The sequence below is a fragment of the Myotis lucifugus genome, unplaced genomic scaffold (genome assembly GCF_000147115.1).
Source record: "Myotis lucifugus unplaced genomic scaffold, Myoluc2.0 scaffold_166, whole genome shotgun sequence".
Lineage (NCBI taxonomy): Eukaryota > Metazoa > Chordata > Mammalia > Chiroptera > Vespertilionidae > Myotis > Myotis lucifugus.
Window position 1 is genome coordinate 246,414 of NW_005871214.1, and position 18,264 is coordinate 264,677.

The window sequence follows — 18,264 nt, forward strand, 5'->3', positions numbered from 1 at the left end:
ACACACGCACAAAATGACTCTGGATTGTGATAGAATATTCCCTAAGGAGAAAAAAAAGTAGATTGTGACCAAGCTTAATCATGCATCCCTTCCTCTAATTTCCTGTAGTGGAAGTTGAAAGCCAAGAACTGTTGTTGAACTTGGATCCCGAGAATTCAGAGACGAGCCAAACCCTCCCGGACGCACTCCTGCCCTAACCCAGACAGCTCTCCGGGGAGCAGGGCCAAGCCTCTGCCGCCTGGAGTGCCTCTGTGTAGAGATTGGTGCTTTAATCTCCTCTCTGGTCTTTGTTGGCCATGGAAGCACCATCAAATGTTGCTCTGTCTCGTATGTTTGTACTCCGTTATTGCTGCTGTGCATTTTACATGCCATGTTTCCATTCAGATATATTTCACTGAAGATGATTAAACATCATTCATACAAAGAACTGTCTTTACAGATATCCCAAAGTCATCCATTTCAGGTTTCGAGTCATGTCCGTTCCCAAGGAAACTTTCAAAATGCTTTATTCATTCATATTTCTCGGCGAGTTTCCCTTGACTGCCTGTTCTATGTTAGCAGAGAAAGGGTGAGGGTTATGACTTGCCCTGATGTTAAAGAGCCCCCTGCCCCCCAAAACCCAAAGAGCATTGTCCAGCATTTTGTCCATTTTTAATGCATTGTGGGGTGGGATCATCGAGAATTATCACACAATTTACCCTGTTGGTTGCCTCTGCTTAGATACTGGGAAATATGGAACGCCCTCCCATTGACAGCCCTCCCTTCTTCCCTGTGCCTCTAGAGACCAGGCAGAAACGAGCAATTCTCTGGGAGAATTGTCAGGTGTGTGTTTGTGCCTGTGTTTGGTTTTAGCTTTCTCTCCATCCTCTAAATATTTCCTTTAAAAAAAGTACTTAACTTCCTTTGTAAGAATCTAAATATTTCCTTTAAAAAAAGTCCTTAACTTCCTTTGTAAGAAACTCAGTTTCCCCGACCTTCTCATTTCCCTGACTTGTACTTGTCAGCCTGCACAATGGCTCTTAAGAGAATACCTGGTGACCTGTGGCATTCTCTGCTGAGAGAAATCTTAAGAGAATACCTGGTGACCTGTGGCATTCTCTGCTGAGAGAAAACGCACATTTTGCATTCTGGCATCTAAACATAGGGGTAGATTTAAAACCAAAGACATACATGGTTAGGTAATCATCTCCAGTATGGTATCAACATTCCTTCAAAGCAAAACCTCAGTCTCTTATCTTCCATCACGTTGCTGTCATGGGTAAGTTTGCCTTTAGGAATGCAATACTGCATTGTTAAAGGCTTACCTCAAGTCAAATGTTTCTTCTTGAAGACCTTCCACTTTGTGAGATCATTGCTCAGAAGACCCTAATGCTCTAAATAATGACATTTTTTTGGGCTTCAAATTCTGGGTTTAAATTTTTAAATTTTCTCCTTAAATAGTGAGCATGGTTGTGATTTATTCTTTACTACTGTTCAAGCTTTATTTCCTTCGTGGTGGTTCTGTGAAAATAGTATATGGTTATATTCACTTTATCTGGCACTTACGGACCAGAATCTTCCAAATGGTTCTTTGCATATCATAATCAGACATATTGTTATCAAAGTCTCATAGCTAAAACTCCCTTCTTGTCATATGTGTATGACTTATTTTTTGATTTCTCAGTTTAGTACTTCCTGGTTTGGGGTTGCTGTAGTTATTACAGTTATTGAGTAACTGTTCTTTGAGTATAACTTTTCTTGGCAGAAATCAGCCCAGATTTCTTCCTTTGACATAGCTTTGATTTGTGTCTTAGTAACTTTTGTATTTCTAAAATAGTTCAAATAGTCCATTAATTCTACCAAACAACCAATCATCTGATTGAAAAAAATATCTGTCAAACTAGTTATTTGAACCATTAGAGTTGGATTACATTACTGTATACTGTGCAAATTAGGATTATATTACATTGTATACTGTGGATTCCAGGCATATCATATGTCAATCAAATTCTTGTCTCTAGGTTTGATGGATTACCTTATGTATAGTGACCTAAGTCATGTGTTTGAAATGTGGCTGGGATCTATAGGAAAAACAGATGCTATTCCAGTAATATACCTACAAATGTCCAACTTAATATCTGTGATAATGATATAGTATGGAGTTGAAGGGCACTGGGTGGGAAGTAGAAAAGCTGAGATCTGTCCCAGCTCTGTTACAAAATGTCTTCTCTAACACATCTAGGCTTAAGTTTCCTCATCTGTACAATGAGGGGACTGGACTATAGTTTCTGAGGCCTCTTCTAGCTCTGAAAAGTTAACATCTACCAGCAAAGGGAGATGGGTTGTCCCTTCTTGACTTTGGAAAATGGTGTAGAACATTAAAGGACACTTCTTCAGATTTCTATGCCTCTTCTTATCTTTGGTTTTAGGATATAATTGTATTCAATCTTCTGGCAGAAAATACTTTTCCATGAAATGAACTACCTCTTGCCATGAAACGGGGTAAACGAGTAATTGGTGTAATGATACTAACTCATTTAGGTTGCTTTGTTCTTCATTATTTTATTCAATCATTAGCTCATAAGACCTCTAGGGGCCTATGTCCCACCCACACCTAACAGTCCCTCCAGGTTCTGGTTCCAGGAGAGAGCGAGTGTGATCTTCCCCCTGTGACGGAGGTAATCCCTGTGGCCCACGAGGGAGGGGCTGGCCTTGGAACCATTTGCCTGTCAAGTGTACACATCTGGACAATTCTCCTTGGCTGAGCAAACATATTGCTCTCCATTTTTCATTCATATCAGTGAAAAGTGAGAGGCCCTCTAATAAGATATAACTATGCAATAATGTAACAAAATTGGCTAACGGCACTTCATTTATTACAGGGCTAAATGCTCATTATTGTTTGTAAAGAATGAATTTATAACCTCAGCAGAGTTAAGTTTATACATGGTTGATTTCTTACAAAGGTAGAAAGTCCTTGTTTTCTAGTCAAGCTTTGACTTACAAAACTTTCGTTTTCTTTTAGGTTGGTGTGTGTGTGCATTTAAGAGAATGTTGAGCAACTAGATGGGGGAGAAGGGATATAGAATTTGAAATGTGGAACAAGGGAAAGCACATTTCAGAAATTGTAAAAAAAACACACAAAATCCAAAACACTGAGGGGGTGCCATGGAAGGCCTTAACAGAGAAGACCCACACCATAAGCTCCTGCGTTTATGTGCTTCCTGCTGGGGCTAGAAAGACTGGATTTTCCTAAAGGAAGGAGTGTGAATCTGGAAATTCTTAAACTAAAATTGGTATAATTTCATGCTGCAAAGAGGCACTTTGCTTATGCAATTGAAATAAAAAATAAAGTGCCTACCTGGGTGTTTCTAGGGTAATTGTAGGCAAATGAGAGTAATTAGAAGCCTCTGCAGTCTGTAATTAAAAGCTAGGAAGTAACGAGCTCTGTGATAAAAGATCCCTGGATGTTTGGGAGAGTCATACAGAAAGGACACCAATCCTTTTCGGAGGTTTTTACTTCCCTAAGGCCAAAGTCCCCGTTCTATGAACACATTATTTTGAAAAGCAGAGTTTGGTCCTCACAGATCTAGCCCCTAAATACACATTTGGGACAATGAGTGTGGGAAAGAGGGAGAGGCAATGTTTTAGTATCAGTTATACTTGGAAAATGACATTTAAATAGAATGGGGGCTTACATGGGGGCAAGCTGAGAAGTTCAGTTGTCCCCCCTTATCTGTGGGGTACACAGTGGATGCCGGAAACCAAATCCTATATATATATATATGTTATTTTTTTTTTCTATACACACATATCTTTTCACTTAAAGGAAGCACTTTACAGCTTCTCTTTGGCATATCCAAATTGCCAACATCACTACTCTTGCGCTTTGGGGCCATTATTAAGTAAAATAAGGATTACTTGAACACAAGCACTGCTATATCATGGCAGTTGATCTGATAACTGAGATGGGTACTTAAGTGACCAAGGGCAGGTAGCATATACTGTCCAGTGGATACGCTGGTCAAACGGATGATTCATGTTCTGAGTGGGACGGAGTGGATGGTTTGTGATTTTATCACACTACTCAAAACAGCATGAAATTTTAAACTTATGAATTGTTTGTTTCTGGAATTTTCCATTTAATATTTTCAGATAGCAATTAACCATGGTAACTGAAATGGCAGAAAGCGAAACCACAGATGGGGGGTCAACTGTACTTTCAGTTGAAGCAACAGGAAAAATTAAGGCTTTTTTCTTAACTTTTGGGGACCTTTAAATGCTTACTTTTTCATGCCCCATGGCCAGACCCTTTGTTTAGATCAGGTTATTATTGGGCATGGGAGAAAGGGTGAAGGCGAAGGAGGTAAAGGGAATGCAATGGGGAAGGGAGGGAGCAGGAAAGTCCACTTTGCTGAATAAAGTATTTCATATTATAAGTCTGCCATATTCTCCCCCCAATCATTTGATTGAAAAGCAAAAATACTACTTTTAAAAACACAGTTCATTCCTAATTTGCCATGACAATATATAATACAGAAAAAATAAGGCTACCTATCAACATAAGCATTTCCAGGGTGAATCTTTGGCAAAAATGTAACCAGCAACAATTCATTCAACCAGGTTCCAAAATCATGGCCCTGAAATTTCCAAAGTCTTAACTCAGAAAGGTTTTCTTGTATCTTCTTATAGTCAGGCATTCAGAGGTCCAAGTTGGTTCTAAAAGCTTTGGTAGAAACAGGCTGAAGGTAGAAATGAATACAAAATACTTTGTCTTTAGGCTAATTTGGTATGGATTTGTAAGGCCCGGGTACACTGGCAAATTAGTAAATTTCTTAAAATAATACCAGTGACTGTAAGCCACACAGGTAGAATAGCCGATTCAGTAAAAGAGGTTAGTACTGCATTCCCATGTTTTGTAAAAGACATTGAGTAAGGCCACCAGGACAGGAACCAAGCGTCTCTTTTGGTTTTCCCCAACGATTTCCCATCAGCCGCACATTCACGGGAGGGGGAGATGCAGGACAGTCTTTGACTGGGCTGACCCCGCTCTGCGTTCCCTAGGGTGCGCAGGGCGGATGCTGTGGCTGCAGGAGGGCGTGGCAGTGGCTGGCTAGTGGCTGTGCATGGAGGCTCAGGGCGCAGAAGAAGCCCCCGGGTGCAGGGTCCCGCCCTCCTCAGGGTCTTGAGCTTGGTCGCAGAGGCTGGCTGCCCTTCTGGCCCTTAAGTGGGGTGGAGGTGGGTCTCACTCCACCTCAGATAATCGAGCAGCAGCGGTGACACCCGGAGCAGCGTTTCTTTTTCTTGGGGTGGAAAATGGTGAAGATGGCTTCATCAAACACCGCCTTGAGACCTTTCTGAGTCAGGGCCGAGCATTCCAGGTAGCACTGTGCTCCGATCTTAAACACACAAGAGAGAAAGGCATGAGAGGGGAAACAGAAAGGTACCGTGGGGTCAGCCCTCCGCCCAGCCAAGGGCTGTTGCAGCTGGTTCCTCAAACAGCCTGGGCGGTGGTTTGGATGTTTGTTTGTTTGTTAATCCTCACGCGAGGATATGTTTCCATTGATTTTTGGAGAGAGTGGGAGGGGGAGAGACAGAGAGAAACATCTCCGTGAGAGAGACACATCACATTGATTGGTTGCCTCCTGCACACACTCCAACTAGGGAGGGGTTATTAAGCCTGCAACCCACATACATGCCCTTGAACATGCCCTTGACTGGAATCGAACCCTGGACCTTTCAGTCCGCAGGCCAACACTCTATCCACTGAGCCAAACCAGCTAGGGAGGTTGTTTTGTTTTCTTTTGCATTTCACCTGGCCTCTGCTATTTTGATTTTTTGTATGTTTATATTTTTTACTTTCTACCATTAGCAATAAATGGTTATGAATCACTTTTGGTAAGCAATGCATTCTGAAAGTCATCCATAACCATTTATTCCTTGTATAAAGTTATGAAAATAGAGGATTGTATTATGGTCTCAATATATTTTGTGAACAACAGGTGTGAGCATCCTCTCATTTGTACCCCGAATGTATAAATTGGGTACAAGTGATTTATACTTATCGCCTTCTGTACATGGCAAGGCAAAGTGTCAACTTGATTGATAAAACATGAGAAGAGAGTGGGTATATGGTTTTACAGGTCATTCTTGAATACAATGCACTTCTGATAAGGTATCTCTCAGCAAGGTAATATCCGGTTGATATTATTATTTGGTTCTAAGATACTTTAAAAAGCATATTTTTAAGTAGTTAAAAAATCCAAAGCATGAAGAAATAAAAATCATAAAATGCACTTATTGACAGAGACAACCTCCTTGTCAGTAGATAGTCCATGCATATTTACAGATAAAATAGTTTGTGCTTGCTTAGAGCTTTATTTCAAAGCTTTTAATGATTTCACACTATGGTATATTTGATAATCACAAAATCCCTGTGAGAAATATAAAAACTCAGGCCAGAATCATAGATTGTCATTAGAAAAACTGCAAGGCAAAGCAGACCATGTTTTGCCGTCAACTTCATGCGATAATTCATGAGAGGGCGACCTGGAGTTTTAAGTTCTCACAAAGTCAGTATGAGCCAACAGTTTGATGTGGGCCTTTTAATATTAAGGACATATAGAGAAATGCTTCTATAATATGCTTCATATTACAAGAATAACTGAAGAACTAAAGCAGGTTTAGAAGAGGGTAGCTGAATGGTGAGCTCCTAGAAACCAGAGCAGATAAATGACTCAACCAGGGTAGCAAAACCACATGTCTAATAGTGCCAGTAGCTTATGCCAATGAGAAAGCGGGGCTGGTGCCAGGCGATAGGGAGTGGTGGGGACTGTGGCGTGCTGTGACATGCACACCACCTCTAGAGTTGGCGTTATTACCCAGCTTTGGGCAATGTTGCCATGCAGGAATGTTGGTTCACTGTTGCCCAGCTTTGTATTTTTCAAGAGGAGTTGGACATTTGGATTTTTAGTTAATGTTTACCAATTTTCAAAATGCTCTGTGGGCCAAGCAAAACACTGATGTGGGATATCTTTGGCAGCAGCCAGCCAGTTTGTAATGTGTGGACCAAAGAAATTTATGGCTTAGCTTAGAACAGAGTGGGAACAGCTCCAGAAAGTAACATGAATTATTTAAGGACATCGAAATAGAAAGCGAAAGAACTAGATCCAGAATCTGGGTCTCTTTTCTGTGTGTTCTTTGCCTTGTTCCAGGACAGAAACTGTGACCCTTATCACTGAGCCAGAAGCTGGTCAAGTAGACAATCAAAGAAGTGAGGTTGTGCACTCAGTCGAAAGCCCACAGATATAAAACTAAGCATGAAATAAAATTGTTCTGATTGGGCTCAGATATTATGCACTTTTTTTTCGGGTGTAAAGAATGGTTACTGTCTGAGCCAAAGGAGAATACCCAAAGAAAAGATATTGGATCTTGAAGCTCGATTTTATGGCTTTCATTTGACCATGGCTTGACCTTTGAATTAGAACATAACTTTTGTTTTTTAATAATGAAAAACAGTTTCAAGAGAGGGATAAAAGGTAGAGAAATTTTCTTAACAATGCCATGAAATGTCATTTATCACATTTTGGGATTGTGTCCAGTGCTCGATATAAATACCTGTGAAAAGCACACTACCCTAGTGAACGTGTCAACCGAATGACTGCTTGAAGTGCGCTAGCTCTTGTCAGTCATCCTGAAAAAATGCCCAGAAAGTGCCATGGGGCCATTCTCTCTGGAATGCCTCCCCATTAAAGATCACAAGCCTCAGCAGACTCTGGAAATTACAGGAGAGCTGGGCTGAGCTTGGCTCACACATGGGGTTCTGGGCTGTCTGGTCCTACAAGATGGGCCAGGACACTCTCTCCTTCTCCCCCCATGGTGTTGCTGAGTGTGTCACGATTTGCCTTTTGATGGTGCAGGAGGAGCCCAAACTTGTCTTTTCCAATTCAGACATTTCTGAAGATAATGAAATAGTAGATCAAGGAACTACTGTGTCACTGGGTTACTGTAACATTATTTTGTATTCATGTATCCAGGAAGAGTAGCAAGCAGATTATGGGTGTGATTTGGGAACCGTGTGTGAGAAACAGAACCCAGTTATGAGGTGAGTACTGTTAACCACGTATCAAGTGCTCTGAGGGTCAGAGGGAAGAATGCATCCTGGTGCAGGGAAAAGGCACAGCCATGTGATAGGGATTGCTAGCAAACAAACACGCCCCCCCCCCCAACTAAAACAAAGCACACCATTTGCACCCTCAAAGATGCAAATGGAATCTGTCTCAAGGAAATATTGCTTTTCTTTTAAAAAATATTTTTATTGATTTTCAGAGAGAAAGAGAGAGGGAGAAAGAGAAACTTGGATGTGAGAATGAAACACCTGTCAGCTGCCTCCTGCATGACTCCTACTCATGATCAAGCCCACAACCTGGGCATGTGCCCTGACTGGGAATCGAACCAGCAACCTTTTGGTGCATAGGACAATGCCCAACTAACGGGTCACACTGCCCAGGGCAAATATTGCTTCTCTACAGCAGCTATGGCCTCTGCTTCTTGGAGCAAAGTGACCTACACAGACACGTATTTAGAACCAACCTATAAGAGCTCAGGATTTGCAGACCCTTGTTTAGATACACATGCTAGCAATCTGGAACATGCCTCACCAAGAGGATTTCTTTTCAGGAAAATAAAAGAGATTTAGGAATGTAAACTGAGCGAACACTTTTCTAATCAATCTCTCTCTCTCTCTCTCTCTCTCTCTCTCTCTCTCTCTCTCAAAGCTTAATATGCAAATTGTCTCCTTGGGAGTTCAACTGAGAGACGGGGAGTTTGATCACTCGCTATGATGTGCGCTGACCACCAGGGGGCAGTGCAGAATGAAGGAAGGCCTAGGCCAGCAGCCTGCAGCCAGAGAAGGGAGGCCCCAGCTGCCAGCCAGAAGGCCCTGATTGGCCCTGGTCACCGGCCAGGCCTAGGGACCCTACCCGTGCACGAATTTCATGCACCGGGCCTTCAGTAACTTTATAAGCTGGGACATTTATCAGAGGTGTGCAGAACATACAAGTATCTGATAAGAAGAAATTGAAAAGAAACAAACCCACAATGACTAATCAAGCGGAAGAAAACTTAGTCCTCTTTCCAGGCTGTCCTTGCTGAGGTGCGAGAGGGTACAGAATAAGGGTGTGACTGGAAGGAATAGAGGCAAAGAGGTTTTTCCAGCTGTAGACATGTCTGAGATGGCACACAGATTCAATAACAACTATAGTTTGCTGAGCCAGACCCTGTGTTAAATTAGCTAATTTAATCATCCACAAGAACCTTATGAAGTAAATCTATCACCATCCTCATTTGCAGCTCATTTGATGCCCAGAGAGGTTAGGGAACCTTCATCAGCCCTCAAAACTGAGACAATGATGGAGGTTTGAATTTGTTTGTTTCCAGAGCCAGAGTCTTAACCACTCTGCTGGGCTGTGTCTAGCCAGCGTAAAGATGTGGCTGAAAGAGCAAAAGTAATGAACAAATAGAGAAGGAAAAGAAAAGTAAGGCATTTCCTATAAATGGAGAGGAGAGGTTAGTGGAATAAACAGAGTAAGCTGGAATCTAAAAAAACGGCTAATAGCAGGGAGGTTCTTTATTTCTTATTTAAGAATTAGAAATGATACACAGAGAGGGCAACTTGAGAGGCAAGAAACGGAAAAAGAACCGAATGGCTTGTGTGAGAAAATCCATCTCCACAAATCAGTATTATCATCAAATTGCGGAAAGAGGAAAAGCATTCGTAAGCTCAGTGAATCTGCTATTGATTTTTTTAAGACTATACAGAGGAGATTACCAACTCAAGGGCAGATAATGTGAGTGCACTCCTTGAGTCTGTAGGTAATATGGAGTGGTGGGGATTGTGGCAAACTGAAGACTCGCATCTTGTCTAAAACACTGTTTAAAACTTGTAGTTGATCTGAAAATGCTGGCTACTTAGGACAGACCTGATTTTTTTAGAAGCCAGAAATGTGTACATTTATGTAAAGTTTTCAAATTGTTCAACATTGGCCACTAAATCACATTAAAAGTATCTGTGTGGACTGATCAAAAGATTTATAGGTGAAATTTGGCCCATCACTTGCCAATGTGCTCCTTAGGCTTTAAAGCAGTGGTTCTCACCCTTCCTAATGCCGCGACCCTTTAATACAGTTCCTCATGTTGTGGTGACCCACAACCATAAAATTATTTTCGTTGCTACTTCATAACTGTAATTTTCCTACTGTTATGAATCGTAATGTAAATATCTGATATGCAGGATGTATTTTCATTGTTACAAAATGAACATAATTAAAGCATAGTGATTAATCACAAAACAATATATAATTATATATGTGTTTTCCGATGGTCTTAGGCGACCCCTGTGAAAGGGTTGTTCAACCCCCAAAGGGGTCGCGACCCACAGGTTGAGAACCACTGCTTTAAAGGATGCTTTTGCATGTACTGGTCCCCCTATTTGAAAATTTTCTCCTCAGTTTCCTATCTTTGTCCACCTGACAAATATCCTTGTCCTTTAAACCTGGCTCAGATACCGACTGCTCCAACATTTTTTCTCTGAATTCTTCTCCCCTGAATGCATCCGTCACTCCCTTTTCTCTGGTACATGTGTTGTATTTATTCAACTGGCATGCTTTTGTTTGCCTGTCTCTCTGCTCTTCTAGCCTATGGGCCTTTTGAGGGCAGGGGCTATCTCTCTCATCTCTGTAATGCACACCTCAGCGATGAAATGACAGGTTTCAATGACAACAGGAGAAAGAGGACATGGTTGGTATATAAAACCAATCATGGAGGGTAGCAGTGACTTTTGCCATCAGGGGGAGAGTAGTGAAGCCTACAGTTGATGATCATGGCTGAACATCGATTACAGGATTTTTGCAGCAATTTTGCTGCTTTAACCCCTCCCCCGCCCCCAGTGCCTATTATTAACCCAGCAAGAAGCAGGGCTGAAACAAAGAGTAAGAACAACAATATACAGGCACAAGGTGAAGAAAATGGCAGGAAAGGAGGTAAAGAGGCCAAAGACAGAAAAAGGAAAAATGGTAAGTGTTTTCGTAAGAAATACCTTCGGAAGACTGAGCTTAGAAAATCATTTTTAGGTTGTATCAGGCAGAAATGGGAAAGAGACGCACAGAGAATTATAATCTTAGAGCTAAAGTGTGGCAAAGCTCCTGGCACATATTGGGTATTCAGTCAATTATTGTTGAATATATCTACCAATGTGGGCATACACAAATGAGCAAGGAATGGGAAAAGTAGGCTGAAGATGAAAAAATGCAGTGATGGAAAGAAGAGGGAGGATCAAACAAGTACAGGGATAACAATGAATATTTATTATAAATTGATAGAAAGTACTTATGTAAATGTGATTGACTTTGGAGTGTAAAAAATTATAAATATATATGATGCAAAGATGTCTTTAAAAATGAAATGCTATTTGAGAGCAAAAAGAGATGATAGATGAAAAATGCTTTGGAAAGTGAAAAGTACTGAACAAAAGGAATTGGATATGAAAAATCTCAACTTGCAAAGTGTTTAAGGTCTGGGGAGAATATGCACATTAAATATGGGCCTTAAGTCTGGCTGGTGTTGTTCAGTGGTTGAGCATTGACCTAGGAATCAAGAGATTGTGGTTTGATTCCAGGTCATGGCACATGCCCAGGTTGCAGGCTCAATCACTGGAAGGGGGCATGCAGGCGGTAGCCAATCAATGATGTTTCTCTCAACGATGTTTCTATCTCTCTATCCCGCTCCCTTCCTCTCTCTCTCTAAAAAAAAAATCAATAAAAACATATTTTTTAAAAATATGGGCCTTCAGCATATAAAAAGAAGCCCTGAATCTAAGGATTTCTTTTCAGATTAGGGGAGGGGGCAGAGGAATATGGTGGTTAAAGCCCACTTTCATATCTCAGCTCTGCCACCTTCTAGTGGTGTGGCTTTAACTACTCTGGGTCCCAGTTTTCTCTAGGAAAGTGGAGATAATAATATACACGCCTCAAGGGCTTGCTGTGAGGATTAATGAAGACAAGGCATGTAAAGCACTGGCACCAGGCCTAGCACACTGCACACACTCCGTAAATGCCAGATGTTATTATAAACTGCTTGACAGGAAAGTGAGGGAGCAGAGAAACTTAAAGCATCACTATAATTACATGAATTGTGATGAAACAAGTTAAGCGCTTGTTTGGTTTTCTTCTAAATTGGATCTTGTAAGCTAAACATTATTCTCTCTGTATCTGGGAGCAGATTTGTATGGAACCACAAAATACCCCAAAGAGCCAAAGCAATTCTTAGAAAAAAGAACGAAGCTGGAGGTATCACACTACCTGACTCCAAAATTATATTACAGAGCTACGATAATTAAACAGCATGGTATTGGCAGAAAAACAAACACACAGACCAATGGAACAGAATTGAGAGCTCAGAAATAAAACCACATGTATATGGGCAAATAATTTTTGACAAAGGAGCCAAAAACACACAATGGAGAAAAGAAAGTCTCTTCAATAAAAGGTGCTGGGAAAATTGGAAAGCCAAATGCAAAAGAAAGAAACTATTATAGTTTGTCTCCATGTACAAAAATTAATTCAAGATGGAACAAAGACCTAAATATAATATCTGAAACAATAAATTACATAGATGAAAACATAGGTACTAAACTTTGGACCTTGGTCATAGGGAACATTTTATGAATTTGACCCCAAAGACAGGAGAAGTAAAGGCAAAAGTAAATGAATGGACTATATTAATCTAAAACGCTTCTGCACTGCAAAAGAAACCACCAGTAAAATAAAAGGCAACCAACTGAATCAGAGAGGTTATTTGCAAACAACAGCTTCAACAAGAGGTTAATATCAAAAATATATAAAGAACTCATACAACTTAACACCAAACAAACAATCCAATTTAAAAGAATGGGCAGAGGACATGAATAGACACTTCTCCCAAGAAGACATACAAATGGCCAACAGATTTATGAAAAGGTATTCAATTTCACTAGCTATTAGGGAAATGCAAATCAAAACTACAATGAGAACCACCTCAAACAAGTGTTGGAGAGGTAGTGGAGAAAAAGGAACCCTCATTCACTGCTGGTGGGAATGTGGACTGGTACAACACTATGGAAAACCTGGCAGTTCCTAAAAAAATTAGGAATAGAGTTACTTATGACTAACAATCCTGCTTCTGGGTATCTAACAAAAAAACCTCAAAAACAGTTATTTGCAAAGATATATGCATCCCTATGTTAACTGCAACATTATTCATGGTGGTCAAGACATGGAGAAAACCAAAGTGTTCTTCGATAGAGGATTGGATAAAGAAGATGTGGTATCTATACTAATAAAAGGGTAATATGCTAATTAGACCGGATAGACCGGACATGTTCCGGTCATCCGCTCCTCCTTCTGGACAAAGCCACAGTGGCAGGGGCCGAGGCAGAGGTGGTTAGGGGTGATCAGGCCAGCAGGGGAACAGTTAGGGGCGATCAGGCCAGCAGGGAAGGGTGGTTAGGGGCGATCATGCCAGCAGGCAGAGGCAGTTAGGGGTGATCAGGCTGGCAGGCAGAGGTGGTTAGGGGGAATCAGGCCAGCAAGCAGAGGCAATTAGGGGCAATCAGGCAGGCAAGCAGAGGGGTTAGGGGTGATCAGGCAGGCAGGCAGGTGAGCGGTTAGGAGCCAGCGGTCCCAGATTGCGAGAGGGATGTTCGACTGCCGGTTTAGGCCCGATCCCTGCAGGCAGTTGGACATCCCCTGAGAGGTCCCGGATTGGAGAGGGTGCAGGCCAGGCTGAGGGACACCCCCTGTGCACAAATTTCGTGCACTGGGCCTCTAATCTATAATAATAAAAGCATAATATGCTAATTAGACCAGATGTCCTTCTGGATGACCTTCTGGACAAAGCCAGGGCTGTGAGGGAAGCCTGGGTTCCAGGTGCTTGCTGGTGGCTGGAGGGAAGCCTGGGTCCAGGGTGCCAGAGGGAAGCTGGTGCTGGCAGCCGAAGGAAGGAAGGCCTACTCTTGTATGAATTTCGTGCATTGGGCCTCTAATATATACATAATGGTGTACTACTCAGCCATAAGAAAAGGTGGAATTCTGCCATTTGTGACAACATGGATGGACCTTGAGAATATTATGCTAAGTGAAATGTCAGGCAGAAAAAGCTAAGAACCATATGATTTCACTCATATATGGGATATGAAACTCATAGACACACATAAGAGTATGGTGGTTACCAGAGGGAAGGGGTGGAGGATACTAAAGGGTAAAGGGGCCAAATATATAAAAGAAGCCCCAAACCTAAGGGTTTGTTTTCAGATTAGAGGAGGGGGCAGAGGAATATGGTGGTTAAAGCCCACTTTCATATCTCAGCTCTGCCACCTTCTAGTGGTGTGGCTTTAACTACTCTGGGTCCCAGTTTTCTCTAGGAAAGTGGAGATAATAATATACACACGTCAGGGGGTTGCTGTGAGGATTAATGAAGACAAGGCATGTAAAGCACTGGCACCAGGCCTAGCACACTGCGCACACTCCGTAAATGCCAGATGTTATTATAAACTGCTTGACAGGAAAGTGAGGGAGCAGAGAAACTTAAAGCATCTCTATAATTACATGAATTGTGATGAAACAAGTTAAACTCTTGCTTGATTTTCTTCTAAATTGGATTTTGTAAGCTAAACATGATTCTCTCTATATCTGAGAGCAGTTGCTAGGAGAAGCTGGCAAAAGGCAATAAAGTGGTGAACTCAGCCATTGTTCCTAAAATAAGTATGAAATGAGATGGGAGGCTCTGGAACGACTTCTTTTCAGAGGGAAAAAACAACTTCCCAAGTGAGAAGTCAGGCTAGGAAGCTGATGATGGCGGGAGACAGGCCTAAAGCAAGGGATACAGAAACTGCGCTCCTTGAAAAAAACCCTGCTGGTGCTGAGCCTCAGGACCTTGTTGTGAAAAATGTGTAGCTGGGAATCACATACAAATATTTGTGGAGGCAAATATTTATGCACCTTCGTAAGATCATTTAAGCTGGATGTTTGAGGAAAAGGTAGAAGAACCTATAGACATATCTACCCATTTTACAGGAGGGAACATAAATGGTTGGAGGAGAGTTTACACAATGGTCAGGTGCGCAGGTGTGACGGCCGCAGAGCTGGAATAGAATTGTTGGTGTTATTATCAGTTGTGTAAATCAAACTTGTTTGTCTTCCTAAGACTCTGTTCCCTCACCGGTAAGATGGGACAAACCCTATCTGCTTGGAAGAGTTATCATGAGGCTGAAATGAGACAGCTTGTGAAGTGCAGAGTATATACTAACAACTGCGAGAAAGGCTCACACTGGTAGTTGACATTACCATCCACAGAAGTAGGAAGCGTTCAGTCCCTCAAGTATTTGTGAGATATTCTCATGTATCACACCCATAAAAACAGAAGTTGTTGAATTGACTTCTATTCAAGTGTATCATGATTAGTTTTGGTGCCTATAAGAAATTTTTAATAAGAGGAATGCATATGCTTTTGTTAATGAAGCATTTGTAGTTAATTTATTCTGGATCAGTTTAAAAGGGTAACTCCTACTTCTGCTTGGGGCATGCATTTTTCAGGGTTACTTTCTTTAGAAAGTAAAAGAAATTTCTGAAATCGCTGGCCTGGGTTGATGGATTTGTGGCTAAATTAACGAAGGGTGGATTCAGCTTATGAAAAATGATTTATAATCCTTTTGCCTATTTTAGTGTCTGTTTTTGCACACATCTCAGTGGTAATCGGGAGACAAAGATTTGGTGTCTGGCAAATACTTTTTAAAGTATTCCCCCCGCCCTGCCCCCCAACTCCCCAAATCACTATTCATGTTAAGAGTGAAGAAAAGTCTGAGAAAACAATTCCAGCTGTGAGCGAATTGCTGTTATCTGCAGCTTGGATTCTCCAACCAGTTACCTTTTGGTCTCTTTTACTCCACTAGATGCTGTTTGTGACACCAGCCAGCCTCTCTAAGTGGCTGTGCATTATGTGGTGAGAAATACTGAACAAACATAACCCTGCCAGATGCTTTACCTAAGTCTCTCCCAAGAAAACCACAAAATGCCTTTTATGGGGTCATTTAAATGAGTTACACCGATAATAAGCAGTGAGATTTACAAATACATATCTAATGACTCTCTTTATTCATACTAAACATGGCAAATGGATATTCTAGAGGTTGCTAAATCACACGCTAAGTGCCTCAGCTGTTTGAAATTCACCAAGTTTCTTTCCTTAATGAAAAACAGATAATGCTGGCTGACAAGAACGCCAACCAAATGGTCCCTTCTGGCCTGACTGGGACGGAGGGGAGAATATGAAGCCGAGCGGAGGTTCTGAACACAGTGCACTTTAAGCGCAAAAGCCTACGAAGCGCATGCCTCCCAAAGCGCACACCAAACTCTTCCCGGCGTGCACGTAAAATTAAACTCAAACCCGACCCTACCGCCTTGGCAAGCTTCACGCCGTGCTCGTAGGTGAGAGGTTTCTCCTTCATATACAGCAAACGGGCCAAGGTTTTGGGGTCATCGCGGAGATCAATCTGGCAAAAAACACACATGTGATAAACTCATTCTTCTCAGGCATGACCAGGTATTTTAAACTGTGACATAATGGATATCTCCCCTCCCCCCTTGACATCTATGAAGTTGATGAATTTTCTCTAAGGAAGCACACACACATGCCCATATTAGGTCTGAACAGTACAGCGACTTCCTTGACAATGTACGCATCAGGCTTTCCTTGTCCTCTCCCCTTCAAAGCAGCTACCCCGGGGGCTGAGGGCTTTCTCCAACGATGCGGTGGCGGTCTCAGATGTTTTTGAAATTTTCTATTTATTTCTAGAGCATTCTGATAGGACATACAAGATAACTGATCGGTCTCATTACCTTACAGTGATGCTTAGTTGATTATGCATTTTTAATAGTTTATTTCCTGGCAAAAGAGACATATGTTGGCTTTTTAAAACCAAATCTCCCCCCTCACAGGGATGAGGGTTTGCCCACTGTGAGGATATTCTAACAAAGATGCTGCGGGCTCTGAAGGAAAGTCCTGAGGAGAAATTTCCAAAGGGTTTGTTTGCTCAAGGAATAAGCATTCATCTTTTCAAAGGCAAAACGACTCTGAAAGTAGCATGTATGTTTGGTTAGGTTTTATAATTTAATTAAATATTTTAGTTGCTGTGAAATCTCACTGTGTATGAGAACCCATGCATACATGGATGGGTGTGGATGTGGGCCCATGTCCTTCAGTATTTTTCCTTTCTGTGTCTTTGGGCTAGTACTTTGGGTTTAACACAAAGAACAAAATGTATTTAAAACTATAAAACGTTGAAACAATATTTAACACCCTTGTGCAATTACTGTTGGAAATCCAAGCAGCGGAACTTCATTAGCTTTCAAAACACTTTAAGGGCGTTCACAGTCGCAGTTTTGTTTATCTGGAATATCTGCCTTCACTTTGTCCTAAGATCTGGAAGACCCAGGGGCTCACAGGTAAGAGGGAAGAGTGAATCTGTTTGCAGGAGCGTCACCAAGGCTTTCCTGTCATAATATGACCGTTCTGATTGCTGGGGTTACTTTGGTATTCACACCTATTTTGTGACTTTCAAACAATCATGGAATTTAGATGATATAAAAAATAGCAGCTGATAAGTATAATTAACATCCCCTCTTCAGTCTTCTGGCTCAGGCTGGAGAAGGGTGCCAATTTCAAAAATTACTTGGTTATCTATATATATAAAAGGCTAAGTGACCGACCGTCTGACTGTCCAACTGGCGGACCGGTTGGTACATATGACACGCACTGGCAATACTATATAATAAAAGCCTAATATGCTAAGTGTCTGACCGTTCGTTCGACCATTCGACCAGTCGCTATGATGCACACTGACCACCAGGGGGCAGACGCTCTGACTGGTAGGTTAGCTTGCTGCTGGGGTCCGGCCCATTGGGACTGGGCGAGACAGGCCTGACATGCCCTGGAACCCTCCCTTGGTCCCTCCCCAGCTCTGATTGGCCCAGATAAGGGAGAGACTGGCCACACATGCCCTGGAGCCAATCTCCTTTGGTCCCTCCCCAGCCTCTAAAATATTTCTTCTAATTAATTTCCTTTCAATGTGTATGAATCGATGCACCGGGCCTCTAGTTTAAGAATAAAAAGCCAAGTGATTCATTTTTAAAGGTCACATTAAAATGCCCTGTTTCACATTAAATAGCTCTGTTCTTTTCAACTATGGCTAAATAA

The 18,264-nt window shown here is 41.7% G+C and overlaps 1 protein-coding gene across 1 annotated transcript in view; it reads right to left on the reverse strand.

Moving 5' to 3' along the window:
* Positions 1-4,100: 4,100 nt before the first annotated feature.
* RHOJ (ras homolog family member J) overlaps positions 4,101-18,264 on the reverse strand; it is an 81,270-nt gene continuing 67,106 nt past the window's right edge. The window contains exons 4-5 of the mRNA XM_006096023.3: positions 16,466-16,561; positions 4,101-5,378 (exon numbers count right to left, since the gene is read on the reverse strand). Of these exons, the coding sequence (XP_006096085.1) occupies positions 5,235-5,378; positions 16,466-16,561 (240 nt within the window). The 3' untranslated portion in view covers positions 4,101-5,234. The remainder of the gene's footprint in view (positions 5,379-16,465; positions 16,562-18,264) is intronic.